The 20,040-nt window shown below is 44.7% G+C and overlaps 2 protein-coding genes across 3 annotated transcripts in view; both read right to left on the bottom strand.

Annotated features, from left to right (window-relative positions):
* Positions 1-9,563, bottom strand: part of N4BP2L1 (NEDD4 binding protein 2 like 1) — a 21,764-nt gene extending 12,201 nt beyond the window's left edge. Inside the window, exon 1 of one of the 2 annotated variants that reach the window (XM_007464254.1) lies at positions 9,293-9,563. In XM_007464254.1, the coding sequence (XP_007464316.1) occupies positions 9,293-9,468 (176 nt within the window). In that variant the 5' untranslated portion in view covers positions 9,469-9,563. The remainder of the gene's footprint in view (positions 1-9,292) is intronic. The other variant, XM_007464255.1, reaches the window with a different exon arrangement.
* Positions 9,564-19,787: 10,224 nt separating this feature from the next.
* Positions 19,788-20,040, bottom strand: part of LOC103075585 (NEDD4-binding protein 2-like) — a 7,689-nt gene continuing 7,436 nt past the window's right edge. The window contains 1 exon segment of the mRNA XM_082931332.1: positions 19,788-19,811. Coding sequence (XP_082787458.1) covers positions 19,788-19,811 — 24 coding nt within the window.

The raw sequence follows: 20,040 nt of genomic DNA, 5'->3' as shown, positions 1-20,040 counted from the left end.
GGCACGAACCCGTGTCCCCTGCATCGGCAGGCAGACTCTCAACCACTACGCCACCAGGGAAGCCCGATACTTATTTTTAAATCCCTCTTTAGGATAACTATTGGGTGAAGGAGATGGCACATGAAACATTTTCACATGTAAAACACAGGAATGGGTTTCTTATGAACGGAATTAAAGTTTTTTTTTCTTTTTATTTATTTTTCCTCCTCTTGTCTATTCTCAACAGCTTGTGCATTCTTTTACATTTATCTTTACGTGAATAATCTCCTTTTTGGTTTTGTTGTTTACTCAAGACCCATGCTGATTCTGAGCTACCAACTCTTAGGAAGTTTCTGGAATTAACACATACATCAAATATTTAAGCCTACTATGTGCCAGGCCTTTTAGGGACTGAACAGAATAAAGCTCCTGATCTCATGGAGCTTGCATCACATCTCATGAAGCTTACCTTGTCATAAAAGAAATAGATAATAAACAAGTATGTATATGCCAAGTGGTGCTAAGTTCAAGAAAGAAAAGAAAGTCAAAGTAAGGGGCAAAGAAGGTTGGAGAGGTGCTACCATCCAGAGGGCCTTTCTGGATGGCAGAGAAGGCCCCTTTCAGACCCTTTTCTTCATCATAACCTTAAAAAGTATGGGTAAAGAACACTGAAATATCCTAGTTATACAATACTTCAACAGGACTCCTTAATCGTCAAAAGTGGATGTAGGTGTTTTTGTCCATGAACGTCGCTGGTAAGGTAAGACCACTTTGTGCTTTATGAAATCCTGAATCTCAGAATCAAATGCATGATTCTCTGATCCTAACGTCCTCATCTGTAACATAAAAACACTCCATGTTAGGATTATTGTAAAGATCCAGTAAGCTAGCATATATATAGTGCCTGCATACAGTCAATACTCAGTAAATGTGGGCTTTCTTTTCTGTCTCCATTACTGCCGTACCCTTTCCCAGGCTCTTACCTTGATCAAAACAGATAGCCTTCTCCCCAAGCCATACCTGCAATGCGACGGAGAGAGTTATGAAGGAACAATCAGACGTGAGACTAGTTTTCCTCCTATCGTACTATTTCCTTAATCTCATAGAGCCTAGCTATCTTTAGGTAACTTGGAATGATAATAATTTCATATTGGGTTACTCTAGAGTCCGAATGGGCCGAGAACGGTTGCCATTATATAGAGAAGAGTTTGTCAAAATGCCAAGAAGGAACCAGGGCACTAAGTGGGGTTATGTTATAAATATCCTGTCATGTGAGTGAATGAGGAAGAAACATGAGATATCCCTGGGAGGTCAGTGTTGGCTATCTCTCCCCAACACATCACAGTCAGGATAAATATGAATACTTATTTAGAAATCCAAATCTCATCTCTCCCCATGGCCCTCAATGGTACCACATTAATAAAGAAAATTGGGGCTTCCCTGGTGGTGCACTGGTTGAGAATCCGCCTGCTAATGCAGGAGACACGGGTTTGAGCCCTGGTCTGGGAAGATCCCACATGCCGCAGAGCAACTAAGCCCATGCGCCACAACTACTGAGCCTGCACTCTAGAGCCCGCCAGCCACAACTACTAAGCCTGTGTGCCACAACTACTGAAGCCCGTGTGCCTAGAGCCCGTGCTCCACAACAAGAGAAGCCACTGCAATGAGAAACCCACGCACTGCAATGAAGAGTAGCCCCAGCTCACCACAACTAGAGAAAGCCCACGTGCAGCAACGGAGACTCAAAACGCAGCCAAAAAATAAATAAATAAAATCAATTCCTTGGTAATTTTTTTTATATTAGAAGAAACATATCACCAATACTGACAAATAATAAAATGTGGCTTCCTTACCCTGACAGTTGAAATCCAGGTAAACTAAGCCCACTTAATAGGGCCTTTACCTGTTTTTTCATGAACAGTAGATCAAAACCAACCTCATTACACTTTTACCACCTTACTCCCACTAGCCTCTTCCTTTGGTGCAGAAGAAAATGCTCTGATTAGAAATAAGGAGAATTCATCGCTATGAACTTAATCAAGATATACAATTTCCTGAAATAATGTCATTTGCAGCAATATGGATACAATTAGAGATTATCATACTAAGCAAAGTAAGTCAGAAAGACCAATACCAAGTGATATCACTTATATGTGGAATCTAAAATTCTATACAAATCAACATATCTACAAAACAAAACCAGACTCACAGATATAGAGAACAGACTTGTGGTTGCCAAGGGGGAGGGGGGGAGGGGAGGGAAGGAATGGGAGTTTAGGATTAGCAGAGGCAAACTATTATATATAGGATGGATAAACAAAAAGGTCATACTGTATAGCACAGGCAACCATATTCAATATTCTGTGACAAACCATAATGGAAAAGAATATGAGAAAGAATATATATATGTGTGTGTGTATATATATGTATAACTGAGTCACTTTGCCGCACAGAAATTACACATTGTAAATCAACTATACTTCAATAAAAAATTTTTTAAAAAGTATATAACTTCTCAGAGTTTAGTGTCTTGAGCTTGGACTAGATGAACTCTGTGGGAACTTCTTGTTCATTTCCTGAGATTTTCCTACGAAAACATTCTTCCCCTTTCATTTCTTCCTCTATTCCTACTGCTTCTCTAATCATAACCACATCTGTGACACTATATTGCCCAATTCAGCAGGGTCTTCTTCCACTACCTCAACAGCTCCAGGACTATGGTGGTGGGGATTCTCCTGTGTTACCTTTCTAGTAAGTGATTGTGAACACATACTGCAGAGTGTGTTCTTACTCTCTGTGAACACAGGAAGCACATATAGTACTCATTCATCCCAGCCTCCAAAGAGAGGCACTGCAAGGATTCTCAGCGATGGGGAGAAGAGACTCAGGACCCATCTTAGGAAAATTACTAAAAATATAAAAAGTAGCTTCTCCAAGTAGACCTAAGTGGCTAAAACTCTGAGATGTCACCTGCCTGATACTCTATTTTCATACACACAGACTTGGAATACTGCCAACTTCCTATTTTGACCTTGCTTTTATTTATGAGAGCCCTACCCTCATAATTAAAAACACCATGGTCCAGGCCTGCTGGCTTAGTGCACTGTGGAGTGAGTACACTTTGGGGTCTAATTACTCACTACTTAGTTAACTAATCCCCTCTTCTCACTGTTTCCCATATTTTTTTAAAAATTGTGTTTGTTTGTAAAGTATACCTTTGTCCCCATCTCTGTCCCATCATTGCATCACATCAGGAAAGCATCCTTTCACCTCTTTGGAAAGCTCTAATGCCAAGAAATAATGAAAAGGTATTTCTTTTGATGGAAAATTCCATGTCGTCCAGAGATAAAAATGAGGAGAAAAGACAGCTGTCAGTGAACATCCTTTGAACATACTGAATCCATGTTACAAACCATTTTTGATGGTGCAAAAACAAACTAGCACATTGCAAAGGACATATGTCCTAGAGTGTGGTCCCCAGACTTTGCTTTGATTGATACGTAAAGATTCAAAAACATTCCGGGGACTGACTTAAGGTTGACAACTTTTAATTTTTCAAATAACGTCATTAAGAAAGAAAAAAAAAGACTATACTATTGCCATTTCATTTCATTTCATTTCAAAAGGACAATTTAGTGGTATATCCATGCAAGGGAATGCTATTCAGCCATGAAGTAATGAGGTTCTGACATATGCTACACCATGGATGAAGCCTGAAAACATTAAGCTAAGTGAAATAAGCCAGACACGAAAGGACAAATACTGTATGATTCCACTTACATGAGGTATCTAGAGTAGGCAAATACATGGAGACAGAAAGGAGATCAGAGGTTACCAGGGGCTGAGGCGAGGGCAGGAGGATAAGCAGTTATTGCTTAATGGGTACAGAGTTTCTGTTTGTGGTGATAAAATTTTTTTAAAAAAGATAGTGGAGATGGTTGCACATCATATAATTAATACCAATTAATTGGAAACTTAAAAGCAGTTAAAATGCCCACACATGCACAGAAGAAAGCACAGAGGGAAACAGACGTCCACAGATGTTTTCACTGAAGTCGGAGGATAGAACAAGTGCAGATCCAAGTGAGTGTATCAGTTCAGCTGTGGAAAAAGAAATAGTTCTGGATCACGTGCTGAGAGTGAAAGGGCCTTAGGATTAGAATCCTGTTTCTTCTCCCAACCCTGTACTCCTTTATCCAGATTTTAACATTCTCCATGATCTGGCCCTGGGTTTATCTAACCAACACACTCACTAATATAAACAACCCACTGCAGTAAAACCATGCTCCTCATGAGCCTAGAACATCCAGCTCTTTCCCATTTCCATCTCCTTATTCATGATGGTAATCCTCTTCCTTTGTTCAGTCACATCCTCCTGGTCTTCAAGGCCAGGTCAAGAACCATCTCCACATGGAGGAGACTAGCTCTTCCCTAATTATCCTATCTTCCTAACCATGCTCAGTGACTCCCCCGGCCTTGAACACCACCAGCAAAGAACAGGCTATTCCCCATGAGACTTCACTTACCCACAGCAGTGTACTGGTTATTGTCTTCCATTTGTTGGTCTTCTGTAGGCTCCTTCTCTTACTCTTATTTTGTATATACCTTACTAAGTAAGTGCTAACAGTCTTATAAGTACTCAGTAAATACTACTATTGTCGACTAGTGAAAAATTAACAATAGTTGGTATTTATATGGCCCACACATTCATCGGTGCTTTCACATTCATAATCATAGGATTCTTGTTGACCACAGTACCTTAAATCCTCACAATAAACTTACTAATGGAATATTAGCTTCATTTTAATGAAGAAGAACCTGAAGTGTTCAATTAAGTGACCTATGCTAGTTCATATGCTAATTAATAAAAATTAATAAAATATTAAATAATTAATTAATAGCACCAAATAATTAAAATCAGTCTCCTTACAGATTAAAAAAGCTTTCTAGTATGTCCAATCGAGAATAAACCTAGGAAAGCCTTTTTATATAGAAAATGACATATTTACTTGGTTATTTAATAAACGCTTCATCACACAACCTAGGTCTATCGAGCCAAGTTACTGAATAAAACTATTTGCAGCTAACTTTAAAAGTTATTTTCACCTTTAAAAAGTTAACAAGTAATATGTATTTCTTGTGGAAAAAATGAGAAAATAACTCAGGGGCAAAAGTCTAAAATGGAACTGAAGTTGTTTTTTTTTCTTTTTTTTTTAAACCCAAAAGAAAGTACTGAGCACTACATGGATCCAATATTTGGTGGCCCGTGTTGCTTAGTATGTTATATGTATCATGACTTTAACAAAATAAGGCAATATACAGCCATTATTGTTTTGTTTAATCTTCACTATAACCCTATGAAGTAGGTATTATTTTATCTGAGCAGGACACTATGGGGCATTCCTGGGACAGGCCTTCCCCCATATCCTCTGCTTTGGCTCCTCTCTGAACTATCTAGATAATAGTATTTGACACACATTTCCTGAGTTGTCTTGCAGATGTAAAAAACTCCCCTCTCCAACAAATGGAAGACGTTAACTACTTGATGACCATAAACACACACCTCCAAGCCTCCCTGTGATACCACCCTGCTACCTCACCATCAGCCAATCGGAGAACCGTGCACAAGCTGATCACAAACCCTGCGACCCGCCCCCTCCACCTGGCTTTTAAAAGTGCATTGCCAAAGCCCTTCTGGAAGCTCAGGACTTTTTAGGGCATGAGCCACCTCTTCTCCTTGCATGGCCTTCCAATAAACCTTCCTCTGTTCCAAACTCCGACGTTTCAGTTTGTTTGGCCTCACTGTGCGTCCGGCACACTAACTTGCGTTAACACTATGAACAATGTATTTTTACACATTTCTTTCAACAGAAAATGGGATTTTTGTGTATTTATCTGTAGTCAAATGTACATCTATGTTCTCACTAATGACTCATGACTTATAAGCCAATCCTCTGTACACTTAAGTTGGCTCACATTTTTTTTTCTCATATTTTTTTCTATCACATCAAAAACTCTGCTGAACATCCCTCTATCCTCATGCACTTGCCCAGTTATTGTCTTAGGATGAATTCCTGGAAGCAGGACTTAGAGGTCAATGGTAAGAACCTATTTTTGAAATGCTTTTTAAATGAAATAGAGGTGACAAAACACATATAAGGGACAAGCTAAATTTTTAGTACTCTGATGTACTTAAAAATTTTAAACCAGATACAACTCCAACTGCTTTTTTTTAACCTGCCCAAAGAATTTAAACAGATGGTTTCCACATTCCAGTCCCTGCAAACTGAAAACATATAGGTGAAAAGCATAGAAATATAACATTGATTTGGAAGACCAGACATATCCTAATTTCAAAAACATTTTTAATTCTTTAATCAAATGAGAAAAGTTAAGCAGAAAAAAGCTGAACCCGCATTTGTAAAAATGATCTCCAAGTTTTAAAGAAAAAAGTTTTATTTTTCTGATCCAAGAAATACATGTCCATTATAGAAAATTTAGAAAATACATAGAATAATGAAAATATGAATTTCCCAGAATTCAACAATACATAAGATAGGCTTACAGTTTTACTATTTTCTTACACATGTATTTTTTAACAATTTGCCATTCTCCTTCTTTCCCCAACCTGACCCCCCAACAAAAAAGTGGGGAAGGCAGCTCCTTGAGGGACATGGCCTGTCACACCCACTACACCTTGCATCCTCCCTGCAGACCTCTCTCCTCGCTGAGCTGTGGACTGTATCCTTGCCTACTTTCCTGATTTCCATGTAAATGCACAACACACCCCAAAGCAGGGCCAAAGTCCTGTGCTCTCAGACCTGCCAATGCCCAGCCTATCAAGAGAACTCAACTCACAATGTCAACTCCCAGCTGCCTCCTTCACTTCAGAGCCAGACTTCTCCCTAAGAACACCCTGAAGATTGTCTCTGCTGATCAACATCTTCGGCAGTAACTAATGCCTCTTAAAATTTATACAGCACTTTAAAGTTTAACAAGTTCTCTCATACATATTTAATCCTCACAAGAGTCCTCTGAAGTAGACAAAGCAGATAGCCCTATTTAAAAGGGAAGGAGACTGAGGTGCAGAGGAGTTGAGATCATAGCGAGTCAGTGGCAGAGCTTGGACCACCCTGGCAGTCCAGTGGTTAAGACTCCGCACTTCCAGTGCAGGGGGTGCGGGTTCAATCCCTGGTCGGGGAACTAAGATCCCACAAGCCATGGGGCACAGGCAAAGGAAAAAAACAAAAAAGCCATAAATTGACTCAAAGGTCAGGGCTCCCTACCTAGCCATTATTAACAAAACATTAAGTCTGACAACTAGAAATTAAGAGCTAGAAAGATCTTCAGTAAATCATCTAATTCCTTCTCAGTATTCACATGTAAAGGAAAGTAAAAGGCAGGTGATTGCCCAAAGTCACCAACTATTTTGTGATGAAGAGGATCTAAAGGCACAATCTTCAGACTCCCAGGGCAGTGCTCACGCCAGTTGTCCCTAGAGAGATGTTCTTTAATAAGCTGGTCTCTCATCCGGTGTCTTCCGCTTAGCCAAATGTCAACCAGGAATTAAAATCCTAAAAGTGTAGAATGTTAGAGCCAGAAGGGACCTTAAAGACTACCCAGGCCAATCCACTCACTTTAGAGATGAGGAAAGTGAGGTCCAAAACTCATGGCTTCTGCTGTTCAATTCTGTGCACCTTCCACTCACCATATTACTTCCCTTCTTTAGTTATAAACAAAATCTGGCCAAAGATGTTTACTGCCTTCTCGGACAGTGTGTGACAGGCCACAGACCAGCAAAGCCAAAGTAAAACTGATCAGGATTTGATTTCAGAAGATACCTTGTTGGTAACAGATGTACCCAACATGACTGTATCATAAAATAACCAAGTTCTGCTGGGTTCTAGGCAGGCTCCCCCATTCTCTACCCAGCCAGAGGGAAGGCCTATTGAAATGTGAGTGTTTCTTAGAAAAGGGTACCAATGGCCCTTTGGAAGTTGCCCAGCTCTTGAATCTGTGAAAATGTAGCAATATTGTTTTGCTAAAGGCTTCTACTCCACAAAACAACCAGGAATCCTAACTAAAACTGGCAGCACAACACCAGGGCTGTCACAGTTCCCTGACCCTAAAGGACCCAGACCCTCTTCCCACGGTCTTTGTGTACCATTCAAATCCACTTCTCAACGTGTGCTACGACCTTGATTCTTCTTCATTGGTTCCACAGTTCTATGGCCAGTCCCATGGTTCTACAGCTAGCCTTACCTCTCTGGTGAGATGGAAAGCTCTTTGAGGGCAAGGAACCACTTCTATTGAACACATACTACTGCCAGACACTGTGCTTTGCAGGGTAAGATACGGCCCCTACCTTCAAGAAACTTACAGAAGGATAAACAAAACCATGTGCAAAACCAAGCGCAGCCACAGAGGTGTAAACAGGAAGCGGTGGAGCCCAGAGGGCGAGGATTCATAAGCCTGAGTCTTAAAGGGCTGGTGGAATCAGTAGGGGAGAGGGCGGTAGAAGGCAAGGGGGCAGGCAAACCAGGCACGCGGGGCAGCGCCAGCAAAGGCAAGGAGAGAAACAGTTCAGCGCTGCAGGAACATCAGGCGCAGGACAGAGTGGAGGGAGCTGAGGCTGGAGCGGCGGGCCTAGCAACGTGGCCCCAGCAACGAGGCCGTGCAATTCGCGCTGACCCGGTACGGGGGCCGCTGGCGCACCTAGCGAGTAAACCAATTTGGGCTCCCGTTGCGAAGCTGTGTCAATGACGGCCTCCAGCGGCCGCGCAACCCCCTCCCCCGGGCACCTGTGCGCCTTCGCAGCCGCCAAAGCACACGCAGGGCTGCTTCCCTCCGCCAGATTTTCTACGCGGCCGCGCGCCCGGGTCCCAGCCCCTGCCCCTGGGCCCCCGCTTCTCCGCTCAGGTTTAAAACGCCTGTTGCCGCACCGTGGCGGGTGCCTGCGTGCCAGCGGGAGGCCCCGCGGTTTCCTCTGCAGTCGCCATCGGGCTTTCCTGAAGAAGACTGCCCGCGGGCCCCCGACCCCGCGCTGCAAGGCTGGGGGCGAAGGCTACCCGCCCGGCTGGCGCAGGAGCCGCGCGGGGGCCGGTGCCATCTGGGGCTCGCGCCAGGCGCAGTGCTGACAGCCGTCCTCCTGCGAGGGTGCAGCATGGAAACCAACGGGACGGGCCACCCGCGTCTCGAGCCCGCGGCCCGGCTGGCACCGGGCGGCCCGGCTTCCCCCGGGCAGGCTCGGGCCGCGGCCGGGCAAGGGGCTGTCTCGGCCGGGTCCGCGCTCGGCGCCCGGACGCGTCATTACCTGGCCAGCGTAGTTTTCCCCGAGCCCGGGAGGCCTCGCAGGAGGTAGAGGTGTTTCCGAAAGCTGTGGCGGCGCGGAGGTGTCCCACGCGGGGGCGGCGGGGCGGGCGGCCGAGGCGGGTGCTGCTGCTGCCGGAGGCTCAGCCTCCCAAAGGATTCAAGAAAACTCTCCTCCATGGGGTGGGGGCTGGCTGCCAGAACACTGCTTTCCCCTTCCTGAAGTCACGGTCTTGGCCAAAGCTGTTGTTTTTGTGGCTCTCCGGCCATGTGATAGATGGAGGGGCGGGCGCTCGGAGCCCAGCCCCTCCTTCCCACCCGCCCGAACTGCGCTGCGTGGGAGGGGTCGTCCCTACCTGGAAAGCTGGGGACGCTGGGAGACTGACAGCTGGGAAAACCTGGGCAACGCGACCCCCGCCCCCCTCCCCTACTGCCTCCCCGCCCCCCCCACGCTTCCCGGTGCCCTTCGCCCTTGGGGGAGAGGCCCACTGGGTGGGACACTGGACACTTCCCCGGGCCGCCCGCGTGGAAGGCAGGCCTTCTGCAAAAGCCCTGCCCCACCCCACCGCCCACTGGCCTAGACCTTGAAAGTGAAATAATTTTAGTTGACGATAAGAGACCGTGAACAGCATTTTGAACAGTAACAGTAAAGACCATTGTCTCCCCCAATTTGTGAGCACCAATATCTGGCTGGTGTCCCAACGGCTAACACCACTCTCCCAGGGCCTGTATCTTTTCCTTTTTTTTAATCCTTCTGTATCAGCCTGCCAAAAATATTCTTAGAAAGCTTTGTTGCCTCTACATAACTTTAGAAATCTCTTCAAAAAAAAAAAAAGAGGTCCAAAACTCATGGCTTCTGCTGTTCAATTCTGTGCACCTTCCACTCACCATATTACTTCCCTTCTTTAGTTATAAACAAAATCTGGCCAAAGATGTTTACTGCCTTCTCGGACAGTGTGTGACAGGCCACAGACCAGCAAAGCCAAAGTAAAACTGATCAGGATTTGATTTCAGAAGATACCTTGTTGGTAACAGATGTACCCAACATGACTGTATCATAAAATAACCAAGTTCTGCTGGGTTCTAGGCAGGCTCCCCCATTCTCTACCCAGCCAGAGGGAAGGCCTATTGAAATGTGAGTGTTTCTTAGAAAAGGGTACCAATGGCCCTTTGGAAGTTGCCCAGCTCTTGAATCTGTGAAAATGTAGCAATATTGTTTTGCTAAAGGCTTCTACTCCACAAAACAACCAGGAATCCTAACTAAAACTGGCAGCACAACACCAGGGCTGTCACAGTTCCCTGACCCTAAAGGACCCAGACCCTCTTCCCACGGTCTTTGTGTACCATTCAAATCCACTTCTCAACGTGTGCTACGACCTTGATTCTTCTTCATTGGTTCCACAGTTCTATGGCCAGTCCCATGGTTCTACAGCTAGCCTTACCTCTCTGGTGAGATGGAAAGCTCTTTGAGGGCAAGGAACCACTTCTATTGAACACATACTACTGCCAGACACTGTGCTTTGCAGGGTAAGATACGGCCCCTACCTTCAAGAAACTTACAGAAGGATAAACAAAACCATGTGCAAAACCAAGCGCAGCCACAGAGGTGTAAACAGGAAGCGGTGGAGCCCAGAGGGCGAGGATTCATAAGCCTGAGTCTTAAAGGGCTGGTGGAATCAGTAGGGGAGAGGGCGGTAGAAGGCAAGGGGGCAGGCAAACCAGGCACGCGGGGCAGCGCCAGCAAAGGCAAGGAGAGAAACAGTTCAGCGCTGCAGGAACATCAGGCGCAGGACAGAGTGGAGGGAGCTGAGGCTGGAGCGGCGGGCCTAGCAACGTGGCCCCAGCAACGAGGCCGTGCAATTCGCGCTGACCCGGTACGGGGGCCGCTGGCGCACCTAGCGAGTAAACCAATTTGGGCTCCCGTTGCGAAGCTGTGTCAATGACGGCCTCCAGCGGCCGCGCAACCCCCTCCCCCGGGCACCTGTGCGCCTTCGCAGCCGCCAAAGCACACGCAGGGCTGCTTCCCTCCGCCAGATTTTCTACGCGGCCGCGCGCCCGGGTCCCAGCCCCTGCCCCTGGGCCCCCGCTTCTCCGCTCAGGTTTAAAACGCCTGTTGCCGCACCGTGGCGGGTGCCTGCGTGCCAGCGGGAGGCCCCGCGGTTTCCTCTGCAGTCGCCATCGGGCTTTCCTGAAGAAGACTGCCCGCGGGCCCCCGACCCCGCGCTGCAAGGCTGGGGGCGAAGGCTACCCGCCCGGCTGGCGCAGGAGCCGCGCGGGGGCCGGTGCCATCTGGGGCTCGCGCCAGGCGCAGTGCTGACAGCCGTCCTCCTGCGAGGGTGCAGCATGGAAACCAACGGGACGGGCCACCCGCGTCTCGAGCCCGCGGCCCGGCTGGCACCGGGCGGCCCGGCTTCCCCCGGGCAGGCTCGGGCCGCGGCCGGGCAAGGGGCTGTCTCGGCCGGGTCCGCGCTCGGCGCCCGGACGCGTCATTACCTGGCCAGCGTAGTTTTCCCCGAGCCCGGGAGGCCTCGCAGGAGGTAGAGGTGTTTCCGAAAGCTGTGGCGGCGCGGAGGTGTCCCACGCGGGGGCGGCGGGGCGGGCGGCCGAGGCGGGTGCTGCTGCTGCCGGAGGCTCAGCCTCCCAAAGGATTCAAGAAAACTCTCCTCCATGGGGTGGGGGCTGGCTGCCAGAACACTGCTTTCCCCTTCCTGAAGTCACGGTCTTGGCCAAAGCTGTTGTTTTTGTGGCTCTCCGGCCATGTGATAGATGGAGGGGCGGGCGCTCGGAGCCCAGCCCCTCCTTCCCACCCGCCCGAACTGCGCTGCGTGGGAGGGGTCGTCCCTACCTGGAAAGCTGGGGACGCTGGGAGACTGACAGCTGGGAAAACCTGGGCAACGCGACCCCCGCCCCCCTCCCCTACTGCCTCCCCGCCCCCCCCACGCTTCCCGGTGCCCTTCGCCCTTGGGGGAGAGGCCCACTGGGTGGGACACTGGACACTTCCCCGGGCCGCCCGCGTGGAAGGCAGGCCTTCTGCAAAAGCCCTGCCCCACCCCACCGCCCACTGGCCTAGACCTTGAAAGTGAAATAATTTTAGTTGACGATAAGAGACCGTGAACAGCATTTTGAACAGTAACAGTAAAGACCATTGTCTCCCCCAATTTGTGAGCACCAATATCTGGCTGGTGTCCCAACGGCTAACACCACTCTCCCAGGGCCTGTATCTTTTCCTTTTTTTTAATCCTTCTGTATCAGCCTGCCAAAAATATTCTTAGAAAGCTTTGTTGCCTCTACATAACTTTAGAAATCTCTTCAAAAAAAAAAAAAAGCACCTCTTAAAACTCAGATTGATTTATGAACAGTAGTATAAACTAGGCCTCCTGAGAAGGACGGGCTACTGCCCAGGTTCATGCCCTGTTGCCACAGGAAAGGGATGGTCTCCCTAGGAGCAGGAGCAGGGAAAGGAGCAGTCTACTGAAACAACAGAAAAGCATCCAGAATTAAGTTCTAAGTTCCAGGAACTGGTGAGCGCCAGTTGGTTGATCACCACAGTACTCTCCACTGTTTCACACTCAGGAGTGTGAAAGACAGATCCTATTTTCTGAACTAAAATTCAAGATGCATGGACTGAAAGAGACAATATTAAAAATTAACACCATCCTTGAACAATCCGGGATATATGGTGGCTTTGGCTGTAATAACCATTGTAAAGTAAATACATTTTGTTTCTGGCAGCTAAGGTATGAAAATTTTGAAAAGCAATTGTGAAGAAAAGCAATTTCCTTCTAAAACAAAACCCAGAGATTGCACAATAAGCTTCGGTGGAAGGGACTATCCAAGTACGGGGGGCGGGGGGGAGCTCTGTGCTGACAATTTCGCCTTCCTCTTGGGGTTCTGTGGAGGGGGGAGGGGAGGGAGATGAGCTACTCTCTTGAAAAATCCCTTCCCAGCATTGGAGGAAGGATTCTTAGCACTTCTTAGAAACACTGAAATTTCAAAAGCTTCTCTAAATATTAGGGGGAAACCATAAGGAATGGAGAATATACATGAATCATAAAAATAGTGATGCTTATAATGTATGTATCCTATCATACTTCCATGTATCTACAATACTTCTTACAAGACCGTTTTTACCCAGCCTCAAAACTACCTTTTTCATTCTAGACTTGCACTCTCTAACATAGGAGCCAATAACCACATGTGGCTATTGAGCACTTGAAATACTGGTCCAAACAACAGCTGGTCCAAACTGAGATTAAAATACACTGAATTTCAAAGCTTCAATATGAAAAGAAAGAATGTAAAATATCTCAATAATTTTTACATTGATTATGTGTTGAAGTGATAACATGCTGTGTATTGGGTTAATATATTATTAAAACTAATTTCATGTTTCTTTTTTTTTAACTTGGCTAGTAGAGAAGTCTAAATTACATATGTGGCTGACATATTTCTGTTGGACAGTGCTGCATGAGACTTCTGTCCATTTCTATATCCTTCTATAGAGGGTGTCCCAGGCAGCGTGGGAGAGGGCAGCAGGAAGACACACAGCTTTGGGGGCTAGAAGTTTTGGCACACTGAGTCTGCAGTGCCTGTGGCAGCTGAAGCGACGAAGTAGATGCTGGAAAATGTGAATGTGCTATTAGAAGAGAAGTCTGAGCTGGAGACAGAGCTTTGGAAATCCTTCCCCTGTGAGAAGAAGATAGAGAAAAGAGCAGACGGCTGAAGAGGGGGCTCGGGGACAGCATTTAAGGACAGTCTTTGAAGTGGATCTATTGAGGAGAGTACGAGAGACAGAACTGTAAGATAGTGTGTGGAGCCCCAGGGAGAGAGAGTTCAAGGAGGAGAAAATGGTTGGCAGTATCTGAAGGTGACCCCAGACACTTCTCCTTAGCTCCCAGATTTAACTAGTCAACAAGCTCTGTTTTTCCCCAATTTATTCCTCAGAACCACACTGTTTAAAGCTATCTGTTTGTGTATCTGTTTCCTCCCACTAGACTGTAAGTTCAAAGGCAAGGACAGTGTTGCCCTTGTCACCTCAAGAGCTAACACAGCATCTGACATTCAGAGATGCTCAATAGTTGTATATGGACCCAAACTGCTTTCTCAGTAGATGTGTCTGAGCTTGGGATTTACGAAAGATTAAGACTGAAAAAAGATAGTGATAACGTCAGCTAAGGACTAATGTAAACAGTCAGTGACCTTATTGGCAGATCTGAGAACCACCCTGCTCCCAGATACTATCTACGTTCAGATCCTTACTGGCCCTATCTAGGTGGCAGCCTCCAGAGAGGAAGGCTACCCCCCGAGTCAGAGGATCCCTGTGACAACACTCATTCATGCCCTCAGTTCACCCAACCTAGCTTTTCAGCTCTAAGGTTCTGTTCCATTTCTCTAGAAGGTGATGACCAGCACAATCTCACGTTGCTGCACTACAAACCATTACCATGATAGACATAAAGAAATAATCTTAGGAGTAATTTCTGGCAAATGAAGAAACATTCAAATGTTTCTCTAATTATTACTGTTTAACAAGATGTGGAAAAATAAGAGGGTGCACAGGAAGAGCCACTGGAAACCAGGAATTTAACCCTCAAAACTACAGTTCCAAATACCCCACGATTTGGAATGCTTAATTGTAAGTCAGCCCTGGGTTCCTCTCCTGCAGATGCCAAGATGGCAGAAGTCTGAAACCAAGATGAAGTTTCCAAAGCAGCCTAACCAAAGACCCTGTAACATAGTAGAACCATTTAAAATATATAGGTAGTAGCTTCCCAATTTTCTCTAATCCTATGTCCTTTCTTCGCCTACCAAAAGCTTTTATCTGATTTTTTATTCAAAAAAATGCCTTATATACATACTTATTCACCTTGTTACATAAGTGACATGAATTGAAAGGACAGGAAAGCATCCCTCTGTGCCTGCTTAGCTGTTTCTATGGTGGACCGCTCATTGCTACAGCACCTCCAGCTCTCACCTTCCACCACAGTCTGCACTATTTGGCCATTCAGAGGTAGTGCCTCTATACTTAAAACTGCTCCCTCCTGGCTCTTCCCTTATCCTTCCCCTAGAAGCTCAATGGAGGATGCAGGAAGCTGGAAGAGGTTAGGGGATGGGGGACAAGGGGAGAGCAGTCATACAGAGTATGTCTGCTTGCCTGAATTGACAGGGGAAATGCTCAGGACTCTGGTGGCCTAGGGTAAGTCTGCTAATGCAGAAATGTCCTCTGGATAAGACTGATTTTGCTCATTCTAACCTCACACTGCCTCTGCCTCCTATATTCCTTCCCTCTCTCTATTTGGCATCACACTCCTCCCCAAAGGCGATGACCATAATTCTATTTCCACAGCACCTAGTATTTGCCACTGTGCACAGGGACACTTGAGGAGTATAAGTTTTGAGGAGGAAGCCTGGGAGGTGGGGAAAGTAGCCCCAACCCATTTTTCTAAAGCTCCATTCCGGAAATTAGGGCAAGGTAATAAAGGCAGGAGCTGGAGAAAGCTGGGGGCATCCTGGAACCTAAGCAGAAGCCTAGGTGGGTAGTTAGCTGGTATGTATCAATACAGTACAAAGGAGTCTCAGAACTGGTCACCACCCCTGCCATATTCATTGTTAAATATTTATGATATTACCCTTACTTACAGCCATGGTGGTGTGGGCTCTAATGTATTCATTAGAAATCCATAATTCTTGCTGTCGAAGTCTCCTAAGAAAGCAAACATTTGCCAGATGCCAGAGTCTCCTCTGCTTCAACCCTAATCCTGATCAGCTCTTCCCTGAAATCATCCCATCCCAGGCCAAAGGTAAGTCCAGTTTCACAACGGCTCTAGGAGCCTGCACAGAGAGCAAGACCTTAGGGAGTTCAACCAAACACTGAAGACCTTGGTCTCTGTCTGGAAGAGACTGACAGTCTAGTAGAAAGATAAACTGAAACTGTACAAAATGAACATAGGAAAAACACTGAGCTATTTTAAATAAAGTGCTCAGTTCCTGATTAAGCAGACAGAACTCAGATACTTAACTTCCACTCCCTCACTGAAACCCCACGAAAATGTAAAGGTTTTTTGGTGGGGCGGGTAATCATTATTATTTTCAAGTATAAACTGTAAGAAAAGAGAGAAGATCACAGCAACAAAATTTCAAAAACTGGAAAGCTAAAGGCCCAGTGTTAATTAATTTGGAAAAAAATTAAAAAATAAAACTTGAATTACAGAAAGCCAAGAAACAATACCATTTACTCTGCATAACCCCTAAAATTTCAGGAATTGGAAGATTTAGGGCTGGACGTGGGGCTCTAAACAGGAAGGTCAGTTGAAAGTCTGTTTAAGAAACAAATATCCACACAGTCAGGCAGCTGCCCACCCACTGCAGAAGCCTGGAGGTTTAGTCTCTGGAGAAGATAAAACAGGATGAGGAGGAGTAAGAGGCAAGATACGGCAGGCAACACTCCCTTTCTGAAAACAGAGAGATTACATAAATGCCTACATGTTGAATAATGAGAAATCGCCCCTTAATTTATATTTTTCAAATACGAAATTTTGTATTTGAAGTTTGTAAAGTACGATTAAACTAAAATAATAGTAATAATAAAAATAATTATTATTGTAGTATAGTGCAAGTCCCACAATCCCTAACCAAAATCCTTGAGGTCAGATATGTTTCAGAATTTAGGAAGTTCTAAGTGGGGTCTAGGGCACCCCTGGTAGTTTAACACATTAATATTTCTGCAGTAAAATGTCTGAAGAGTCACACTAAGTGGGATAAATAAGGAGTAAAATTAACCTGTCTGTTTGGGTCAAGTCTTGCTGCCAACTTAGTTTTCATGCCGAACATTTAAGAAACAAAACAAAATAAAAACAACTTTTGGTTTTCAGAGGTTTTTGGATTTCAGAATTCTAGAAATGGAATCATGGACCCATACTTGGATATAGGGCCTATCCTTCTATTCTGATGCATTTAAAAAAATAAGCTACTCAAGTTTTCTGTGCCTTATTTTCTTCATGAAATAAAGTAGGGCGAATATCTTCAAAATTAGATAATAAAATGTTCAAGTTGTTACCTCTTTCGTTGAGTTTTTTTATTAGTAATCAGGAAACTGATTAAGAATAGTTGAACAGATTATTCAAACCAATTTCGGTATCCACTGAGTGTATCACTCTAAATTATCCTTCAGTTTGGCACTTAGCACTCTTTCTTGATGATGAGAATCTTCAACAGTACCAGGAAGATGGAGACTTCAACTACAAACAAACACAAGCCCAGACAAGTCCAGACAAAATGGTGACATGAATGGAGTTTGCTGTCAGTTTCCCAAACTCCTGACCTATTTATGCCACCCCCTCACATCTAGAACTTCACACTGTCCCCACAGCCCTGCACCCTGCCTAGTCCTGCCTCATTCAAGAGCCTGTCCTCCTGATTATGCCCAACTTTCTGTCTCTAAATCAAAACCTGGTCTATGTCCCATTCCCTGATGACCCAGCTATTTATATTATAAAGTTAATAATAAATACACTTAATTCATGCAAATGTGTTAACAAGTTTATTGAGTCGAGATGTTGCTCTCCTAGATCAGTGGTCCCCAACCTTTTTGGCACCAGGGACCAGTTTCGTGGAAGACAATTTTTACACGGATGGTGGCGGGGTCGGGGGATATATGATGGTTCAGGTGGTAATGTGAGTGATGGGGAGCGCAGAAGAAGCTTCACTCACTCGTCCGCCACTCACCTCCTGCTGTGCGGCCCAGTTTCTAACAGGCCTCGGACCTGAACCTGTCCAAGGCCCAGGGGTTGGGGACCCCTGTCCCAGATAACACAATTTCTATTCTGCCAGGGGCATTTCAAAGACAAAGCTGTAACCAACTAAGGTACTCAGGGGAAGGGAATTAACCCTAACTAAGAGCCTATTATTTTTCAGGCACTATGCTAAGAACTTTGCACAAGTTATTTCATTTAATCCTCATTTATTATCCCCATGACAGGTTGGTATTATAAATGTAATTTTTTTTACAGGTGAAGAAATTGAGGCTCTGAGAGGGTAATTTGTTTAAGGTCACATAGCCAGTCAGCAGTAGCTTCAAGATGCGAACCCATCCTCTTTCCAGCACTCTGCCCTACGTCCTTAAAGAAGTGAGGCAATATAAACACCCTGGCCACCAGCAAGAAGAGGATTTTGAAACAGGCAATTTGAGGCTCCCAGAGCCAACCACATTCTCCTGCTATTTCCTTCTTTCTAAATTTCTGTTTACCCCTTGACGCCCACTGATCATTAATTATGCCAAATACAAAACTAAGAGGCCCATTCTCATTACAATTATAAAAAACCTGTACATGGCTACAGCACTCATAAAATTCCCCAACAAGAGGACAAATAATTAGGGATGACTGCTCTGTGAGGTTCACAGAGGGCATTTCGTTTAGCATGAATGTAGAAGATGAACATAAAAATCAAAAAAGTATGGTCCATAAAGTGTCCTTGACACAAAATTTGCAGACAGAAAACACTCTGAAATTAGCTACTGCCAAATATACCCATGCTTGTTGCATGCTGCTTATACTGGTGTCACACTGAGGGGAAGCCTCACATAAACTCCATGAGGCCAGGAATGTTTTCACTGCTATATCCTCAGCGTGTAGAACAATGTCTGAACTGAGGCAACTCGATAAACATTTGTTGAACAAATGAATGAATTTCTTCACCTCCTTTCTCTGGAATTCCTCATAGCCTCTTATCTCTTCCCCTCCTATATTTATCCTCCATTTTCCAAATCTCTAAACTCTTCTCCCAGATCTTTAGTCCTTCCCCTTCTTCTTTCAGCAGAACCATGTTTAAAACAAACAAAAACATTTTTACTGGGTATATGTGTATTTCTAGTTAGCTAAGAAATGGAAACAATGAAAAGAGAAAACATATGGTAAATGCAGAGTACATTCAATTCTTATCAAATGCAGACAGATACATACTGAAATCGTAGCAGCTGTGTTTATTTCATAATTTAGGCATTTGAAAAAAAAGTGCCATGTGTTTATTTTAATGTCACTTGATGTCAAGTTTAAAACATGAGTTTGTCTACATGTTTTACCTCTTTTTCTAGAGATCTTTTAATATTTAAATATAACCTATATCCCTAATTCCCAGCCATCATCACATATCAATCTGGGTGGAGGTGAGGGGTGAGGGGGTGGAAATCCCTCATAAACTGTGTGTTGACAGAATGCTCTAAAATATATTCTAACTAATAAAGTTGGAAAATAAATTTGGCAGCAACAATCTAAGCTTTGTTGTATTTCATAAAAAGATCTACATTTAAAGGAAATAAAAATATCACGTGCAGTAGCACACAGAGTTGCTATGGTAACAGACTACATTTTTTATATTTACTCTTCAATTGTAGTACATATGAACTATTACAACCAAATAATGTCAACATCCATTTCCTCCTGATCATATAATAGAGGTCTCTGGAATAAGTTGTACTTACAGTTCAAGGAATCCTCATTTTTTTAACCAATCTTCTTCTGTCTTTTCTAGAAATCATAATTAAAATACATATAATAATGATTAATATTTGCCATTGGGATTAGGTTTGCACCATCATTCAACTCACAGAGGGACACTCCCCAAATGAGAAAAAACATAATAAACATAAATGTCAGTTTAAACATTTAAAGTATTGCTGTGTGCATGTATGTATGCGTGTGTGCGTGTGTGTGTGTGTGTGTGTGTGTGTGTGTGTGTGTGTGTGTGTGTGTGTGT

Source organism: Lipotes vexillifer, unplaced genomic scaffold (genome assembly GCF_000442215.2).
Source record: "Lipotes vexillifer unplaced genomic scaffold, Lipotes_vexillifer_v1.1 scaffold120, whole genome shotgun sequence".
Lineage (NCBI taxonomy): Eukaryota > Metazoa > Chordata > Mammalia > Artiodactyla > Lipotidae > Lipotes > Lipotes vexillifer.
Note: the sequence above shows the minus strand (reverse complement) of the source record. Positions and strands in the feature narration are given on the sequence as shown.